General features: G+C 40.9%; 1 protein-coding gene across 1 annotated transcript in view; it reads right to left on the reverse strand.

Annotated features, from left to right (window-relative positions):
- st6galnac3 (ST6 (alpha-N-acetyl-neuraminyl-2,3-beta-galactosyl-1,3)-N-acetylgalactosaminide alpha-2,6-sialyltransferase 3) overlaps positions 1-18,760 on the reverse strand; it is a gene marked incomplete at both ends in the record, with an annotated part of 60,912 nt that overhangs the window by 30,801 nt on the left and 11,351 nt on the right. The window contains 1 exon segment of the mRNA XM_079172479.1: positions 9,442-9,636. Within this exon segment, the coding sequence (XP_079028605.1) occupies positions 9,442-9,636 (195 nt within the window).

An 18,760-nucleotide genomic window follows, 5' to 3' on the forward strand; every position in this document is an offset into this window, starting at 1 on the left:
AGGTCAGGATGCTGACTATGATAATGCACAAGCTTAATGAAATATGCAAGACTTACTGTTTCTGTTTTAATAGAGGCTACAACTACGGCTAAAAAGACCAGCAAACTATAACTGATATCAACAACCAAGGCAACAATGAACAAGGATGTGGTTCAGCTCACACAATAGAGGCACATGAAAACTAGATAATAAGAACAGAGACCTGAAAGAAATATCATAGTGCAAAATACTGCAGTGCTTTATCATCTTCTTTCATAGCTGGAGAGCGAGGTTTTTGGCCTCCTTATATACAGATAACAACATCCCCTATCATTGAGAGGCTAAGAATGAAAGAAGGCTTGGTAAGGGAACAGCGGTCGTCTGGAAATGACCACCGGAAAGGATTTAAAACAAGGAATCTTATCTACGGTTGAGGTAATCAATGCTACTGATCATCAACTCTTTCAACAATTTCAATCTTTATTTGAATCTTTATTTCTTATTTTCAAGTATTTGGAAAAAAGTGATAAATATCCTCCTATTGTGCAATTTCTTAAAAGATAGTAATCCCATTAAGACATCACATGGTGAACTGAACTAACTACTAATTTAACTTAATAGGTTATTTTCTTAATGCTGACTGAGTGTAGTTTTCTTCTAAAATATACTGCACCTCATGTCATTTTCATCTCATAATGTTATAGTTTGTGATATATTATTATCTATATATATGCAATAATAATATCAAAGTAATGTTTTGGCATGGGGCTTGTGTGATCAAATTAGAACATAAAATACATTTGTTAATTATGTATGAAAAAGAAAATCATCAGGGCTTTATGGCTCTATATAATTTTCTTTTATGTCTTAAGATTAATGCCACTGTGCCCAGAACTAACATTGATTAAGTTAATTGAATGTGGGACCTCAGAGGTTACACAGAGTCTCACTGCGGCAATGCAGGACGGAGAAGTAAGAGAGTTGCGTCATTTATCTTACTGTATAATTTTTTTATATATCTTATTATACTAGGGGATACTAAGCGAGGGGATTTTGTAATGAATCTCCAATAATAGCTCTTAGCCACGCTTTGCCAACAGAGAAGGAAAGCTCCCTCTGAATCCAAAATGGGAAATTTGCCTAATTGAAGCTAATATGCTTGGTTTGTTTTGATGAGATTAAACTTACTTAAGTGAATGAACGCAAGAGAAAGTTAAAAAAGAAAAAGCATTGTGTCATGACTAAACCCTGTTTGATCATTTGCTTAATGGGGAATAACTATAGTGTCCCCGGTTTGAATGTAAATTACATTTGCGCTGCGTTCTGGCCGACGAACATCAAACTCTCTCTTGCATGTTCTGCGTTTAATCAACAAACAAGAGAGTTTTAGTGTGCAAACAGAATCCCACAAGAAAACCCAGTGAATTCTACTACTTGGCTCACCAGCACTCACATGACTCATTGTAATGCATGCAAACGATCAACAGCTTAGGATTCTGCATACTCTAAACAGAGCTACCTGCTATTGCTTTTCCTCTCATGTGTAGATTCAGTCACAGGTTAATAAGAAACGATCTCTGGTGCCTGTGCTGCTAGCTCTCCATTTACTGGCTGGTTGAGACACACATCACCGCAGCCTTGAGCTGTCAGCAGCTCGTCCATCATCAAGCCGCTGCCCTTAGCTCAGCTCATAACTCCATCACGCCTCTCAGCGCACACAGATTGGCTGAACTGTGTGGGGAACACTGGCTGGCAAACTGCATGTGAACACGTAGGTTTACAACTGGAAACCTTTACCGCCGAAGAGCCCCTGAGCAAGGCATGTAACCCACAACTGCTGCAGTAGAGCAGCTCAGAGAGAGGTTGTACATTCGTGAAGAGAACCAAGTGAGAGATTTCCCGCATTAACCCTCCTGTTATGTTGCGGGTCAAATTGACCCGTTTCAAAGTTTGAAAATCTAGAAAAAATATTTACAATTTTTTTTTCTGTATGAAACTTCTTCTGCTTGCCTTAATTAGGGTAATCTACGTGAAAAAAAATAAATAAAAAATATCATGTATTTGCAACCCCCCCCTGCAGGTTTATATAACAGAGATGATGTTCGGGGTCAATTTGACCCGGCAGTGAAGTGGAGGCTATAAGGGATCAGAGGGGTCAAGTTTAGACCATTTCTTTCTTTGAAAATGTGAGACAAAGTATCTCTTACTCCTCCCAACATGTTTCACCCGATTTCACACACACACCGCACCTGTGCGAGAAAGGAAAGGGAAACCTTTTTTTTTCTCGCGGGAAAACTCCACCCACACTTAGCAGGAGAGGGGAGAAACATACGAAAGGGTTGCTTGGGAGTCCTACCCAATCATGTATTTGCAACCCCCCCCTGCATGTTTATATAACAGAGATGATGTTCGGGGTCAATTTGACCCGGCAGTGAAGTGGAGGCTATAAGGGATCAAAGGGGTCAAGTTTAGACCATTTCTTTCTTTGAAAATGTGAGACAAAGTATCTCTTACTCCTCCCAACATGTTTCACCCCATTTCACACACACACACACACACACACACACACACACACACACACACACACACACACACACACACACACACACACACACACACACACACACACACACACACACACACCTCGTTCATTGTGTTGATATCTTGTTCATTTTTGTAAATGTGTGTTTCTTAACACTATAAATAAACATAAATACAGTTTACTTTCAATACAAATCCTTATGACTCATTTGGCTTGATTTTGAGTGAGCGGGTCAATATGACCCTGAACAGCAGAGGTGTCTCTTCTCCATTTATCTACATCACCCCATGAAAAAAAGAAAGTTTCAAAATGTAAAAAAAATTTAGAAGAAAATACATGTTATGGTAGACTAATGCAATTTACATCTAGGTTTTTCCAATGTACCTAAACAATTGTTTTAACATGTATTTTTCATTAAAACGAGTGAGTTACCCTCATTGAACTATGATCTATGGAGGGGGGAATAACTCCATTCCACTAAAAACTGATTGAATTGTTGGTAAGGGTGTTGGTGATGAGGTACAAACTATATTTATTAGGATTTTTTGGTTTCTGACAACTTTTGGATGATTAAACCTGCACCGGGTCATATTGACCCGCGAACATCATGGCTGTACCTAAAAAACGAACATAACAGGAGGGTTAATTAAGCTTCATTCAAAAACCAAAACGGGCATCTGAGTAGTGTACAGTAACAAAAATAGAAACATAATTAGCTTCCCATGAACATTAATCACATTTACATGAATTAATGAAATTCATCTAACGACTAAAAACCCGACTGGAACACTTTTATTTATATGATTGGAATCTCCGAACATTACGTCCTGTAAATCAATAAAATGTTATGGCCTCTTCATCCTCTCAGCTGTGATTCATGTTTCAGTTTCACGTTCACGACGATGCTGTTTCAGCGTTTCATGCAGTAAACCGCAAACAGAGTGCGCTTTTATAATCCAAATCAGTTCGGCACTCTCTGATAAGTAGAAAATCTACTCAAAAGCCTGAGATTTTAATGTGTGTCAAAAATAAAGTGGGTTATTTAAAAGTGGGCTTAATGCCTGGAACTCGGTCATCATTAAATTATAGCAACGGGGTGTGAACTCAACCTTGACGTTCATTAAAGTGCTCCAAACACGATTAATTAATAAGCAATAATTATTACATTAATGTGCCAAGTCCCAGTGTAAGACGCCTCCATGGCACTTAAATATTCATTGATTAGCTGAAGTTGTCTGCATGGTGAAAGGTGATTAATTCCATATGCTCCTCTTGGGGGAGCAGTGGTGGAATGCAACTATTTATAATTACTTAAATACTGTAGATAAGGACAATTCTTTAGCTTTCATTTTATGCTACTTCATACTTCTACTCCGGGGCATCTCAGGGGCAAACTTTTTTCCTATATTTATCTGATAACTTTAGTTACTTTGCAGATTCTTATTAATAAACCAAAACATTATCAAACAATTTTCTGAAGTATTATTGTATATTAAGATAAGATGACATAAGACTTAATTGATGCATTTAAGACACCCAGCAGTAGATTAAATGATCAAAATTAGTCTCAGCTTTACCAGCTAAAATATTAAAGTGATGTACACGTTAATACATCAATAATCAGAATCCATTAATAAAATGTACATTATTCTGAAATGGGCCATTCTGCATAATCCTGTTACGTTTGGTACTTTAACTATATTTTGAAGCTCATTGTTTTGTACTTTTACTTAAAGGCTGAATGAGTAGGATTTTCCTAAAAAACAATAGACTCGTACAAAAAGAATCCTTCTCAATCATCACTTATGACCCACTAGAAGTGTGTGTATCTGCAGAGACCCTAACCTCTGCCTAAATCATCTTCTTTTCTTTTGTATCTTTCTGTGTTCGGCACGTTTCTGGGCGTCAACCTCTATAAAAACGTAGCGACCAGGTGCCAGATCATAAGCGCTCATCCAGGGAATGCAATTATCAGCTGCCACCTGCCAAATACAGGGTACATGTTGGCTGCGGCAGGTAAACATTTAAAGTCACCGGTCACCATGGCAGGTAACCTTAAATCAGATTACGATATATTATTTACAAAAAGCAATTCCTAAATCAAAAATAGTCAGGGATTAAGGTAGGATATATTCCATATCTATGCTGTTTAAAGTGCTCTACAAAGATTTCAGAAATGGCAGACTACTGAGTGGGTGGTAGAAATGTTCAGTGAGCTTCCACAGTGGCAGGTGAGGAAAAAAACGTAATTTTAGAACCTGCACGCATCCAAGAGGAAGCTACAAAAATGACAGACACAGAGCCGAAAAAAAACGCAAATACAGCAAAGGAAGAGGTAAGTAGTGGAAAAAGCTCGTTCCAAAACTAGAATGTATCTGAAGTTGGCTTTCGCCCGCTGGCGAGCACCCTGACCCTCCTCCGGCCTTTGAATGTTGCGTTCACAAACTGCATCCGACAAATCCTACTCATTCTGCTTTAAGTAAGATTTTGAATGGAGGTCTCGTACATGCATTTACAGGATTTATACACTGTAGTATCACTACTTTTACTTAAAAGAGATCTGAATATTTCTTTTATCACCACTAAAGAGGTAAAATACAGTTAATGTGTAAAATGCCATGAAATAGTGGATGACTTTAATTAGATAAGGTGCCGATTTTGCTTAGTCAGCCCACCACTTTGGTCCAGAGTGAAATATAATCTTTGGTTTATGAGAGCGGCACAATGGTGCAGCGGTTAGCACTGTCGGCCCTTCTGTTCGCATGTTCTCCCCAGTATGGGTTTTCTCTGGGTGCTCTAGCTTCCTCACACAGTCTAAAGACATATATTAATTGTTAACTCTAACTTTTCAGTAGGTCACCTGGTAGAGCGGATAATGCTAGCTAGCAAGGCTGAGTCCTTAGCAGTGGCCCAGGTTTGAATCCAACCAACAGCGCTTTGATAGATGTCGTCCCTTTTGTCTTCTCCACTCCTGTCTATCTTCAGCTCTACTATCTAATAATGGCAAAAAATACCAAAAAAAATTATCTTCAATAAAATTGCCCGTAGGTGTGAGTGTGAAAGGTCACCAGACAATCACAGGGCTGAAAAAATATGAGACAGAAAACCAGTCTAAGGCGTACCCTGCCTCTCGCCCAATGTCCTCCCCCCATTTGAATGGTTTGTAAAGGATGAGCAGGGGCAAATTATGGATTAATAGAAACTACTGACGTTCCATCAGCCTCAGCTGTACTGTGTTTAGTTCTAATTAGCAAATGTGAGCATATTACATGCTAAACTAAGACGGTGAACAAGGCTAAACATTACCTGCTAAACATCAGCATGTTAGCATGCGGACAGTAGCATATAGTGCAGTCTCAGCTGGTCCAGAGCCAGAAGACTTCTCATTAAAATGATTCACAAAGAAATCTAAAAATAGAAGCACTTTTGTTTGTTCATGTTGGCCATTGTGTACATTTCAAAAGGGCTTGAATTTAAAGAAGAAGAAGAAAAAACCTCAGGACTAAATGAAAAATAATTGAGTTTCTCTCTCCATCTGTGAAAGACCAGAGGCATGAATGTAAAGTGCCACAAGACAAATGTTTTCTATTTCTCCTGAAAGCAGAGCAGGAACGATTTATCACACCTGGAGGCAGACTCAATCAAATGAGGAAAATAAGGCAGACCATTCCCATGCTACCAGGTTATGCATTATACATGCTTGCAAGAGGTTTATAACACCTGAAATGACACCTCACTGAGGATCGTGTACGATTGCCTTACTGTCTGGGAGAAATATTACTACTTCTTAAGGTGTTGCCGTGTGCTTAACAGAGGCTGACAGCTCCCACAGCAGGCTTTCACTCCGGATGTAATCGCTCGGGACACCTGGCACAAGAATATCACCTTGACCAGACCTCCACTATTCCGTCCTTCCTTTGTCAGAAAATTCCGGGAGCGTGCAGAACACTTTCGACACTCACATTCAGGCCAATCACTGCCCTCTTCTGATTCGCTATAGAGAACTCACTGGTGGGGTATTTGAGCGGAAAAGAGGCCTAATTCTGCAGACGCTGCCAGTCTTTCCTGTGATTTGCATTAGTCTCCATGGGGAGAGGGCAGTGATTTAAGCAGGCCTGTCTGGAGGCAGAAGGAGGTGCAGACATAGAGATTGGTGTAAGACGTGATTGCCTCTGGGCCCACGTTCAGTGGATGAAACTCTCCGGAGGCAGAGGGTGACGCTCCGCATTAATCTGCAAATATCAGCCAGCTGAATATTAGGCATCCACTTCTCATTAAGGATCAACGGATCCATCGCAACTCCAAATCTAGATGTATTGCAGCCCAAACCGAAAGCACAATCATCATTCCCCGTCAAGACGGAAACGTACATCTCTGCAAGCAAAATATACAATTGTCCTGCGTGCACACCATCAGCACAATTTCAGTTTTTCCCCGGCTGCCTTCCCAAACAACAAACACGCAGCTTGGTTTTTAAATTTGTATGCGATGGGAATTAAAATGCTTTGATAATTCAATTTCCATAAATTGTGCGGGGAATATACGGCACAGAGCTGTTTGAAGGCGGAAGAATGGGATCACGGACATGGGTGTTTGGAATTAAAAAGAAATCATGCACACAAGAGACTTCAAACAGGCGTTTACAGATCTAGCCCAAAAAATTGGATATCATGAATTAAGAAAATCCTCAAGGAGGAGCTGTGTTGTTTCCATAAGTGCATTTTGAACACCTTCATAAACGGTGAAGCTCTGTGATGGCAGGTTAATGTTAACAGAGGGTTATAGAATATGGTATGCACTATAAAAGAAAGAACCTGTGATGGGACCTTATTAAGCATTAAGCTTATTATGCATGCAGCAGACACAGAGCAACATTATCAATTATTTGGACTTTTTCTGAACTGGATGAGAGTTCAGTGTCCCCTCTTCTTTCAGCTCCGTTTTTGTTCCTCACCAACTCCAAATGTTTCACTATGTTCTGCCGTTTGGTGCTGGAGAGGTAGTGTAAAGAGCACCTTTAAAGGGATCATTTGGGTTTGTTTTGACGTGGGGTTGTGTGAGGTACTTAACCATAGTCAGTGTATTACCCGCAGTAGATGGCAGTCGGCATGCCCCCAGTTTCGATAAACAGGCAGCGGTAAAAAGGCATGGAAGCAAAGCAAAGTACTGCCGTGGACGGGGGCAGCAGAAAAAACTATGTTCGGCACCTAAAGAAAGGCCCACCGGTTGTGTCCACTGTCCACTGTATTTAGAACATTTTCACTGCTCTACCTTGCCGTCAGGCGGACATTTCAGGCAGGGAACTGAAGCCTTTATCTACGCTCCTTTGACAAAAATAGTAATTAATCCTTGAAGAACACAGGTGTTTGTTGGTCTACTGCTGCCTTGATCGGTTAGTTTGTTTGTTATTGTGAAACTTTGGTGTTTAAAAGGGATAGTTCAGCGGAGACCAGCGTGTTCGGCAATGTAAAATGACTATTTTTGTATTTTGGTTTTGAAGATATAGCATACATTTCCCCATTGGAAAAGGCTGTCTGACTGCAAGTGCAGTGTGAATATTCTAAATACAGTGTACACTTGAACTGATATTGATTTTCTGTCAGGTGGGCCTTTATTTAAGGTGGCCAAAATAGTTTTTTTCCGCTCCCCTTGTCCACAGCAGTACATGGCTTTGCTCCTCTACCAGTACTCTTCTCTGTTTCCTCCACAGCTGCCTCATTCACATACATTTTTTGGGATGGGTGGCCCAAACCCACAAGATCTATTATAAAAAGAACAAAACAAGGAGGGGGCAGGATATGTTCAAGGACACCGATATTGGGCAATCGCAGTGGCAGAGCCTCAGGAATAAGAACAAGAAAATATGGCAATAAATATATATCCAAAAGACTTCTTACACAGTCAGTGTCTCGTCAAAAGTTATCTTTTTGTCCCCACCCACCACTAATGAGTTAATACCAAAGTGGATCTATGTAGATTCTACCACAACCTCCACATGAAAGCGTGATACCACCAAAACACTCTGTCACTACGGACCGGAAAGGCTCTTCTTGAGTCTCACTTTTTGCCTCCAGCATCAAATGTCACTCTGACTGACTTCAAAAGAAAAAGTTGGACTTTGACATTGAGATTTTGTTCTCTACACCTGATAAGACTGTTTGACCAAATCCCCAAAAACAGGGCTTGGACTGTCTAGCCAAGAATGAGTCAATTATCATAAAACCGGCTGAAAAAGGAGGAGCGGTGGTAGTAATGGATCAGGACAAATATGTTGAAAAGCCTTATGGCAATTGGATAACCCTGACATATTATCCAAAACTGTCCTCAAATCCATTAGGTATCACAAAGGAGGCTTTGAGAGGAATCTTATCCACAGCTAAGGAGGCAGGGTGGATTACCAAAACGAGAGCATGATTTCCTGTGGCGTGAACATCCTAGGATACCATGTTCCTCACAGGAATATATTATATCATCAACAAGTATATTATATCATCTAATGGATCCCTTACAGAGCCCGCCTCTCAATTTATAGACTTTCATGTGAACAACTGCCTTCATACATCCAGAACACGACTCATGTTCTAGAAGCTGTTATCATGACTACATGTTGTCCTGTTCAGACATGGCCGCTAGAGGTTCATCGCAGAGATCTCACACACAAAAACTATATTAAAAATAAACTCGTACTGGACGGTGTATACACAGTATTAGTAGATATTATTGAAAACTACTGATGCTCTGTTCTGCATTTATTCAGTGCTATTTGACGTTATCTTGGATTTCTACAACCGATGGTGATGATCAGCTGCCGTGCGCTCCACATCTTTGTCCAAATGAAACAAATATGAAGTTTTAATGAATGGAGATGTTGTTTCTGATTGTGCCTGGTGGTCAGTGATTGGTCTATTTGTGTTCCTCACCTCCTGCTTGGGGATGCTAACATAGCCCAGGTGAGGCTTGAAGGCCTTGTACGGCTGCTTGGAAAAAATCCAGTGGCTGCTGAACGTCTGCCCGAACACTGGCTGCAGGAGAAAGTAGGGCTTCTCCGAGTAGTTCACCACCACCACGAAGAGCGACACCACCACAATCAGACTGGTGGCGATCAACGACTTCCTCTGTGGAGGGAGAGAGAGAGAGAGAGAGAGAGAGAGAGAACACTTAAAACAGGTCAGAGAAATGTAGTTGCCGTAGAACAAAAGTGAACGTTTTCAAAAAACAAATATACAACATAACAACAGAGTTTAAAAATGGTTGCAGAGTTGTCATCATTTGTTTCACCACTTCGGACTGAAATATCTCAACTATTAGAAGGATAGTGATGAAATATTGAGGATAAATCCCACTGACTTAGAACGTCCTCTGACTTTTCATCTCGTGCCACCAGCAGGTTGACGTTTGTGATTGAGAGTGAAATATCGCGGCGACTAAAGGATGGATTGCCGTGAATATTTGTCACAGATATTCAAGGTCCCGAGAAGATGAATTCAACTGACTTTGGCGATCCTCTGACCCGTCAAGGTTTTCACTTATTCAGTGAAATAACTCAACATCATTTGATGGATTGGCTCAAAAATAAGGATATTCATGGTTCCCAGATGATGTATTCTTATGACTTTAGCGACTTTTCATTTAGCGCCATCATCAGGTCACACTTTTGATTTCATTAACAATTTGGTTTATGAGCAAATACCTGCAAAACTAACTACATTCCCATCGGCTTCAGCTATACTTGCTTTTTAGCATGCAGATAGTAAACATTGTACCAGCTGCTACACATCACCAGCATGCTAGCATCAACACACCTTACCTCAAGGCACCACTGTGTAAGTACAGCCTCACAGAGCCACTAGCATGGCTGTAGGTAGTCTTCATGTACCAAAGTCAGAGGATTAGGGACCTCGTCCACTGTGCGCAAATATTGTAATCTACTTTTCTGTTTCAGCATCTCTACCGAGAAAGCAACAGCTGGGGCGACATTGTTTCATACACGGCAGAACACAAAAGGATGGTCTGACCGTAAGAGGTATTATGGCCTGGCATAGAGCGCTGAGAGTGATGAATAATGGATAAGAGATGGAGGACGGGAAAGGGTCTCAGGGAGAAGCTATTGGCAGGGCAGAGCTGAGGAGATCAATGCACAGGAGAGAGAAGAATCAGACAGAGATGAAAAAACTCTGCGGCGTGCTACGATATCTGAGAGCCTGAGGTGATAATAGATTTCGGCAGAGCCAGAGATGTGTTTTATTTATTTTTTCCCAGGAAACTTCAATAACCTGCTTCTAATCTAACAGACAACACCAGTGGGAAACTCCAGATTTTTTAGGAAGTGGTGTTTCGCAGATTCTTTGAAGTTATCTGATGGTGAGAAGATTGGATGTGACGTGCTGTATTGGTGAAGCTCCCACAGCCAAAGTGCCTGCACCACCACACGCTCTGATCTACAACATCAAACATCCCAAGGGAGGCGCCGGAGGCTTCGCTTTACAGAGACGAGATCAAACATTTGAGCGAGGGGTGGGGGATGAAAAAGACGTTGACCATTTGCTGCCCTGGCATTCTACCGATTGCATGTATGTTACATCACGCAATCATTTCGTGGCCTTACCGCCCATCTTTGATCACAAACAGAGGGGTTTCAACTTTGATCTTGAGTGAAACAGCACAAAGAGGACAAATAAGAAGTGCTCAATATACTAAAAGTATTTTACAAAATAGATCATTGTCCTGAAAGGACAGACGGTTCTATGTCATTCCAAAAGAAGAAAATAAATGTCAGGTAGTTACTGAAAATGTGCCATGAAAGCTAGTCATCAGGTGTCAATTATAGCGCATGAAACCAACCCCTTATAAAGCAAGAGGGTTCTTCAGGGGGAAGGGGGTGGTGGTGGGAGGGAAAAAACCCCTCTGCTCAGTCTGCAGCACTGCAACATCCATCTGTTCTCATGAGGACGGAACATTTCCATGCCTCTTTCAACCTCAATCTGGCCACAAATCACAGGGGAAATGTAGTGTAATGTCAAACTCTGGGGGGGGCGTTTGGAAGGCTCGGCGTGGGCGTAGCGGGGGTGCTAGACTTCCGCTAGCTCGAGTGAAAGACTCACGACTGCTCTCCTGGTTCGCTCATCCATCAGGGCGATCACGAGTCGGCCTGTTGAGCCGTTTGACAGAGAAGCTGAAAGGCTCGACATTGAGGAAGGCGTGCGGTAGGGGAGTTGGGGAGCGCCCGGCCCGAAATGGGAACCATTAACACCAGCTAGTAAGGCAGCAGAGCCACTATGAAGTTGAAGAGCTTTTGGTCAATGTTAAACCATTTTGCTTGGGGAATATGACTCCATATGCGGCTGCAATGGCCGTGTTTGCGACCATCAAATCAGACAATGCTGGTCATTAACTGCAGAACCTCTTCTGGTTGTTGCCCGGGGATGTTTCATTTAACACTCCCCCACTGAAAGCTTTGAGGGAGTTATTTTTAAAGGTGCTAAAACCCACTCTGAAGAGTTATTGATCTCTGTTCTCAGACAGACTGCGTGGGATCATTGGGACCCGGGACACGAATGAGCTATAATCTTCCATCAGTCTCTCCTGTAGTGAGCCTGTGTGACCAGGTTACATATAGGAGGGGAAAGTCCTGATTGAAGCATCCATTGTGCAGAAATTGAGATAGCAGGTAGTGGAATATAAATACCGTTAAGTACATTTACTCATGTACTGCACTTAACAGTTTGTTTATCTACATGCTAAGCAGTTACGGAGCAACATTAGCATTCATCAGTCCAATATTCACTTTCTTATAGCTCTGTTTTTGGTCTGCACCAACTCCGGAGAGAAACATCTTTAGTCTCTTTAGATGCTAAATTCTGCACTATGTTCAGCAGCTAACTGTTTCTTTGTGCTGTTTGGTGCTGGGCAGGTCGTGTACAGTAGGTCTATCAGAGCTGTTTCTCTGCAAACAGCTGCGTGCTGCGGCTGAAAACGACGCCGTGAGAGTGAATCCAAAAAGTAAAGCTGTGGACCGGACAAGCTAGACAATGAGCTGCGACTCACTATGAAGCTCCTTTTTAAAGCAGAGGAGGGCTGCATTTTCAATTCTTCGTAGCTTCATCAATACGAGCGACTTCTTTCACATCGTTATTATAGAAATAGCCAATATAGCGGTTGTGTTTTGTTACAGCGTGGTTATTTCTGTTCAAGTATCTGAATACCTCTAGCAATATTATGTTCAGTATGAGGATGTGACTGCTCAGTGTTTGGTGTGTACAGAGGAAAATAAATATCTAAACATTCATTTCTATATGAATCACTGCAGCATTCCCATACTTAACATGCACCGAATAGGCAACACATTTGAAAATAATAAATAAGAAGTGCCCCATACAATAGTGTGATGAATGAAAACTTGAAGCACATCAGCTGTTTATTTCCCCATACATATTGTGCAATCAAAATTTCCCCTCCATCAGGCTCTATCTGGGCATGAAGAGAATACAATTTCGCATAAAGACCGACGCTCGAGCTCAGTAAACAACGAAACCACACTGTAGCTCAATCCAAAAAACTAATCGCAATGGGTATTGGAATAATGAGAGGCTCAACCTGAAGAAAATGGCTCATGAAAAAACATATCTGGTAGCAATTTTCGAGTGCCTCCTGGGCAATAGGGAGGGGAGGAAAAAAAAGAAAATTACATTTGCAATGCAAAAACGCTACGTCCCTGACACCTGATTCTTGTCACCACGGTCCAGTGAGCAGTTAAAATTCAATTTCAATTAATGCGTTTGAGAAAATATTTACAGTCTTTCTCTCACTCTCCCTTCTCCTCTCTTTTTAAAGCCTCAATGCTGTTCTCCTGGGGAATGAGACAGGAGCATAAACAAAGAACCACTCTTAAGATCGAGAGCAGGGGTCCAGACACATTACTTCATTCCTGTCATATTCCGAGCAAAGGTCTCGCTTCTAAAGTCATCCAAGTAGGAGATAACAAACTATTATTTTCCCGGAGGCGGAGGTCGACACTTTGCTGCTGGTAACGCGGTCACGCACAAGTTCCCCTCCAAATTTAACAGACCGGAGCTCTGAGTGCTACAGGGCCTGTGCAAGAGAATTAATACTATTTGTAGATGTTATTGAATTTATATGAGGTTTTAGACTCATTTAATTCATGAGCTATTTACACAAGTCTTTTGGGTCTTTACTCATCATGGGGGCGCATTTTTATTTCCTTTCTATTTCAGTTACAAATAAAGTCCTGCATTCAAAATGAATTTAAAGTACAGAAACATAGCCAAATGTACTTTAAGTACTAGTTATGCCAAATGGGCCCATTCATATAGTTATTTACTGCATGATGTAGGATTACTATCGTGTGGTTGGTCGAGATGAAGCTGGTTTTATTGGGCTGTTTAATCTGTAGGTCAGTCAATTATTGTCCTAAAAACTTTATTCAACCTGTTTTTGATTCAGACCAACTTGTTTAAAATAAATATGTCTGTATCTTGAAACAAGGAGATTTGTGTTTTCATGAGAAAATAGGACTTTGTGGACTTAATTCCAGACGAAACTGACGAGATAAGAGGGCCAGTTTGTTTCACTGAGCAATGCATGTTTTAGAAGCTCATCATATGGTTTGTAGAAAAAGAAATCTGTAAAATATGCAAAATAACTACTTACTTCACGTCTAGCCCAGTAAAAAGTGCAATATTTCCCTCTGAAATTCCCTCAGAGTAGAAGTACTTAATGGTAATACATGTTGCATTCCACCACTCTGTTTCTCATTTTATCATTTCTCTGCATTAATGAACTGAAGTAGAGGTGAACTAATGCAAAGAAAAAGGAGTAATGGTGTCTCTACACATGCTGCATCCATTCACAGACACAGACGGTCGTATGAATGAACGAGCTGCAGCAAAGTTCATCGCTCATCTGGGGAGGTTTGCATCCTGCTGGTCCCTGCAGAGCCCAGCAGAGGGGGCAGTCACCTCACACAGCTCTCATGTGGCATCCAGATGGGACCAGAGGAGCCACCTCACTACTCTATGGAGCCTCTCCTGCCTATTGCTCTGCACCTGAGAACCATTCTCTTCCTTTTATTTGGTTACAGCGTGTTCATTTGGACACAAGCAGGAAGAATATTCATGTGTTCATGAGTATTCCCAACACCACCAGAGCAGTCACATGCAAAGACTGAAAAGTGTGACAGTATCGCGCCAAACACTAATATCTTCCTCGCCGTGGAAGTCCGATTTAAAATAAATGCAGTTTATGGCTTTAACTTATCTATGAAACCATCTTGCTTCGAAAAATGAGAGTAGAGTTTGCTCGGATTATTAACTGCCACCGACTCGTATGAGCTCGTTAAACCATACTATATCCATTTGATCTTGCAGCACAGCAATGGAAGAAAAAAAAATGTAAAAACGTACTGTTAGCCAGTATTTAGCCGGTACTTTGGGCAAAAGGTAAAAACGTTGCAGCTTTGCACACCATCATTTGAGTGGGAGAGGGATTTCTGGTTCCGTCAATACCAGAAGTTCGTGTAGGCAGACAGTCTAGATCACAATATATCGATATTGAAGTATTTTAAATGAATTATACCGTGATAGATGATTTTACCAGCCAACCTGATTTGTCTGTGATGCTTTATACCGATTGATGGCCGAGAACTAATATTTAAAGTCCTGCTTTTTTTTTTTTTTCAGGGATTGATTTGTAAGAGATTAAAGTAAACTAACCAGAATTTACGCGAGGCAAACAAATATCAAAAGTAAAAAAAACTCATTCTTTGTTACACTTTGAGCCAACTTGATCAAATTATTTAAATGAAAATATCCGGGAAGTTTAGAGAGGAAATACATCTTAAGTTGAAATGCTAACTAAACACCTTTTTTTGGAAGAGGTCACAAACCGAAATGGTTGCAGACCACCAGTTTAATCTCTAAACATGTGTTCAATGTGTTTTCTAATGTAAAAGTAACAGGCAACTCCAGCTGTCAAACAGTAATGCAGTAAAAAGTACTATATTTCCCTGCCAGAGTAAAGTATAGAGTAGCAAAAAACGAAAAGTACAAGTACCTCAAAACTGTTTCCTTCTTTCAGTACAATAACAACACATCCTGATGCTGCTGCCCTTGGTGTGTGCTACTTCCGTTCAATATCACCCTTATCAGCGATGACATATGAAAAGAAAATCCTTCAATCCAGGTCAAATGAACACTAATCTGCTCTGTTGGCATGATACTGCTTTATTATAGTACAGAACATCACAGAGAATCTTAATCTGCCCCCAAAAAAGAATCTGTTCGCTTTTATGTGGCTGAGACTCTGCGGGGGGGGGGGACAATAAGGAGGAAACATCCAAACATCAATACTGCAAAATCCTCTTTTAATCAGTAGATATGGATATAAAAGAGTGTGTGGTGTGTGTGTGTGTGTGTGTGTGTGTGTGTGTGTGTGTGTGTGTGTGTGTGTGTGTGTGTGTGTGTGTGTGTGTGTGTGTGTGTGTGTGTGTGTGTGTGTGTGTGTGTGTGTGTGTGTGTGTGTGTGTGTGTGTGTGCATAAGTGTACTTGTATGCGTGACTGGAAAGCGGTCCAAACCCATTTGACTAATGCATATCTGATATCAAATGGAACATAATCCCCACAAGTATAAAGGATTAAACACTCTACAATATTCATTTCCCGTTCTGGATCCAGAGAACTTTTGGGACGAGGGAAAAAAATCAAATAAAAAAAACACAGCACCATATGTTCACAGAAAGAGTTTGGTGGAGCTCTATGCTCCACTGCTTCGGCTGCTGCTCGCTCACTTGATAAAGTGAAGCGTTTGTTAAAGTGAAAAAGAAAAAATCTGCTCTTTGAGAAGCTGCGGACCCCTGCGAGTCAGAAACAAAGCATAATGAGATTTAATGTTTGACTGCGAGTTATCCTGCCGACATGAAGACGTTCTGCTGTGTGGAGACATTGACATCACCGTCCACTTCTTCTGTACAACCCTTAAAACTACCGTTTCTCCCTGGATATGGTTCTTTGTTGCATTCGTTAAACAGTGCAGTCATCAATGTAAATCAATGTGCTGATTTGCAGCTTTATATCGTTAATCACCATCAATAGTAAACTAAATGTTTGGGTGTTGAAGGCGTCATTTTGGGCCCTGGAAAACAATCATTTGTCATAAACTTTATAAGCTTTATAGACAAAACGACTGTACAAAGTCAACAGGTTTAATCTAAGAGATTGTAAAACTATAAACACACCGTTGGTTTGTAACAATGTAAAGGATTATTGACTCTTGAATATGTCTTTGATTAGTTTGACTTTGTACATAAAGTCAGTTTTTTTTTTCCATTATTAATGTTGACTTACTTTATGCGTTGTTTGAGCTTAGTAAAAAGTAAGAAACTGTCTCAGAACTGCATCAAATAGTAAAAAATTATAACAAACAGCATGAAAACAGGGACAGCCTTATCTCTATTAAACGTATCTGCATTCATACGCAGAATCTGAAGGCAACGGGACAAGATGTTGGTATTGGAAGCATTCTGGTTTGTAGTCCGAGGAGCATTGACCGGTCCCGGTAGAGCAGGCTTTGGTTGAATGCAGGTTAACAGTTTGTGTGGAGAGCAAAACAGGCGGAACGCATTGGCCATATTGCAAACCTTTAAAAATAGCTCGTAAACTGATTACTCGTGAAACAATCCGGTTGTACAGGTCGTCAAGTTGCTAATCGGAATGTAAACAATGAGCAGAGCACGGAAAAGGAAGTCTTGAGCAGGATATCTGCTGGCTACACCGGAACCCGTGAAATAAAGCCCGTTGGCCCCAGAGGCGAATCCGGCGTCAGACCGACAGCTGATGTGTTCCAAAGTTGGGGACAGCCTGACTATAAAGACACAGTAGCTCCATGTATCAGACCACCTGCTTCACTCACTGGTCTTTTATGGGCAAATTGAGACAAAAAAATCATGTTACCTCTTCTACAATATCTATAACTTCTATTGTCGGGGGTTATATTTAGAGAGAATTTCGAGCCAGAATTTCAAGCCAGACTGTCTAGCGGCATTCAGCCAATAACAGAAAATGACTTCTGCTGCCCACTCATGACTAGAGCCATTTCAGCTTCATCCTGCTGTAATATCGGAGCTTTTAAGTAGCCGGCTCTTAAAGTCACAGATGGCCGACGGGCAAAGGAGACCGCCATGCCGGCCAAGGACGAAGCTACTATACCTTAATGAATCTGCCGCTCGGCATTCTACCACAACCTGACTGCAGACACTTCTGTTTGCAATAGAGAGAAGATGCCACTTTAGAGCGGAATAGCCATTATTTTCCCAATGTCTTTGTGTTTGAAGGGCAAAGGCAGGGGAGGAGATGTGGCTGTTGAGAAAAACATCGACCAGAGAAAATCCATTTCAATTTGCCAAATGCCAGCGCAGGATTACTGACATTTAGCAACTGATATTTCCCCTGAAACTCAATGGTATCCCTCCATAACTCCATAATAGAGCCCCGTCTCATTTGTAGGGATTGTACACAGCATGACTGCTCACACAGAGAATTTGAGTACATAAATCACCAGAGCAAACTACACCAACATTTGAGAATCTGAAAGGATTAGACAGACCGACAGATGCAGTACATCATCTGGAGGACGAGGGGAACAAACAGCGTCGCCAATTTTCCTCTCCACTTGAGTAAACAGACGTCCGGCCTCTGCAGAGATTTTTCCTAAAAGGTGTTATTTGTTAAAGAAATGTGCCTGACAAGGAAACGCCTCCTGGGATGCTGTAGACGGAAAGCAGCAATCATTGAATTTTTCAGGTGGTTCAGAAATAAAAAAATAATTTGTCCTGTTTGGTGCTCAGCCCAGATGACTGAGATTGGTATTTCTACTATTTTATACATTTCAAAGGTAAAGTCATTATTCAAAAGAAGAATCAACAGATTGTTTGATAGTACCCTACTGATAACAATATTTGGGGTGTAAAATATAGTGTAAAATTCAACTTGTCAGTGATCTCTGGTGAGCAAACTATGTAATGAAGACATTGCTTGTAAATTACCGCAAAATTAGTTTGTTTACCATTTCTGTACTACAACTATTACTTTTATTACTTATCAGCTGATATATACACCCATACCAATATATCTGCAATAACCAAGTATCTGTCGATATACCGGCACATAACTAAAGCAGAGAATGAAATCACCATTCATTCAAGGAAAAATGCCAAAAATGTTCTGGTT

The sequence above is a fragment of the Pholis gunnellus genome, assembly GCF_910591455.1.
Source record: "Pholis gunnellus genome assembly, chromosome: 14".
NCBI lineage: Eukaryota > Metazoa > Chordata > Actinopteri > Perciformes > Pholidae > Pholis > Pholis gunnellus.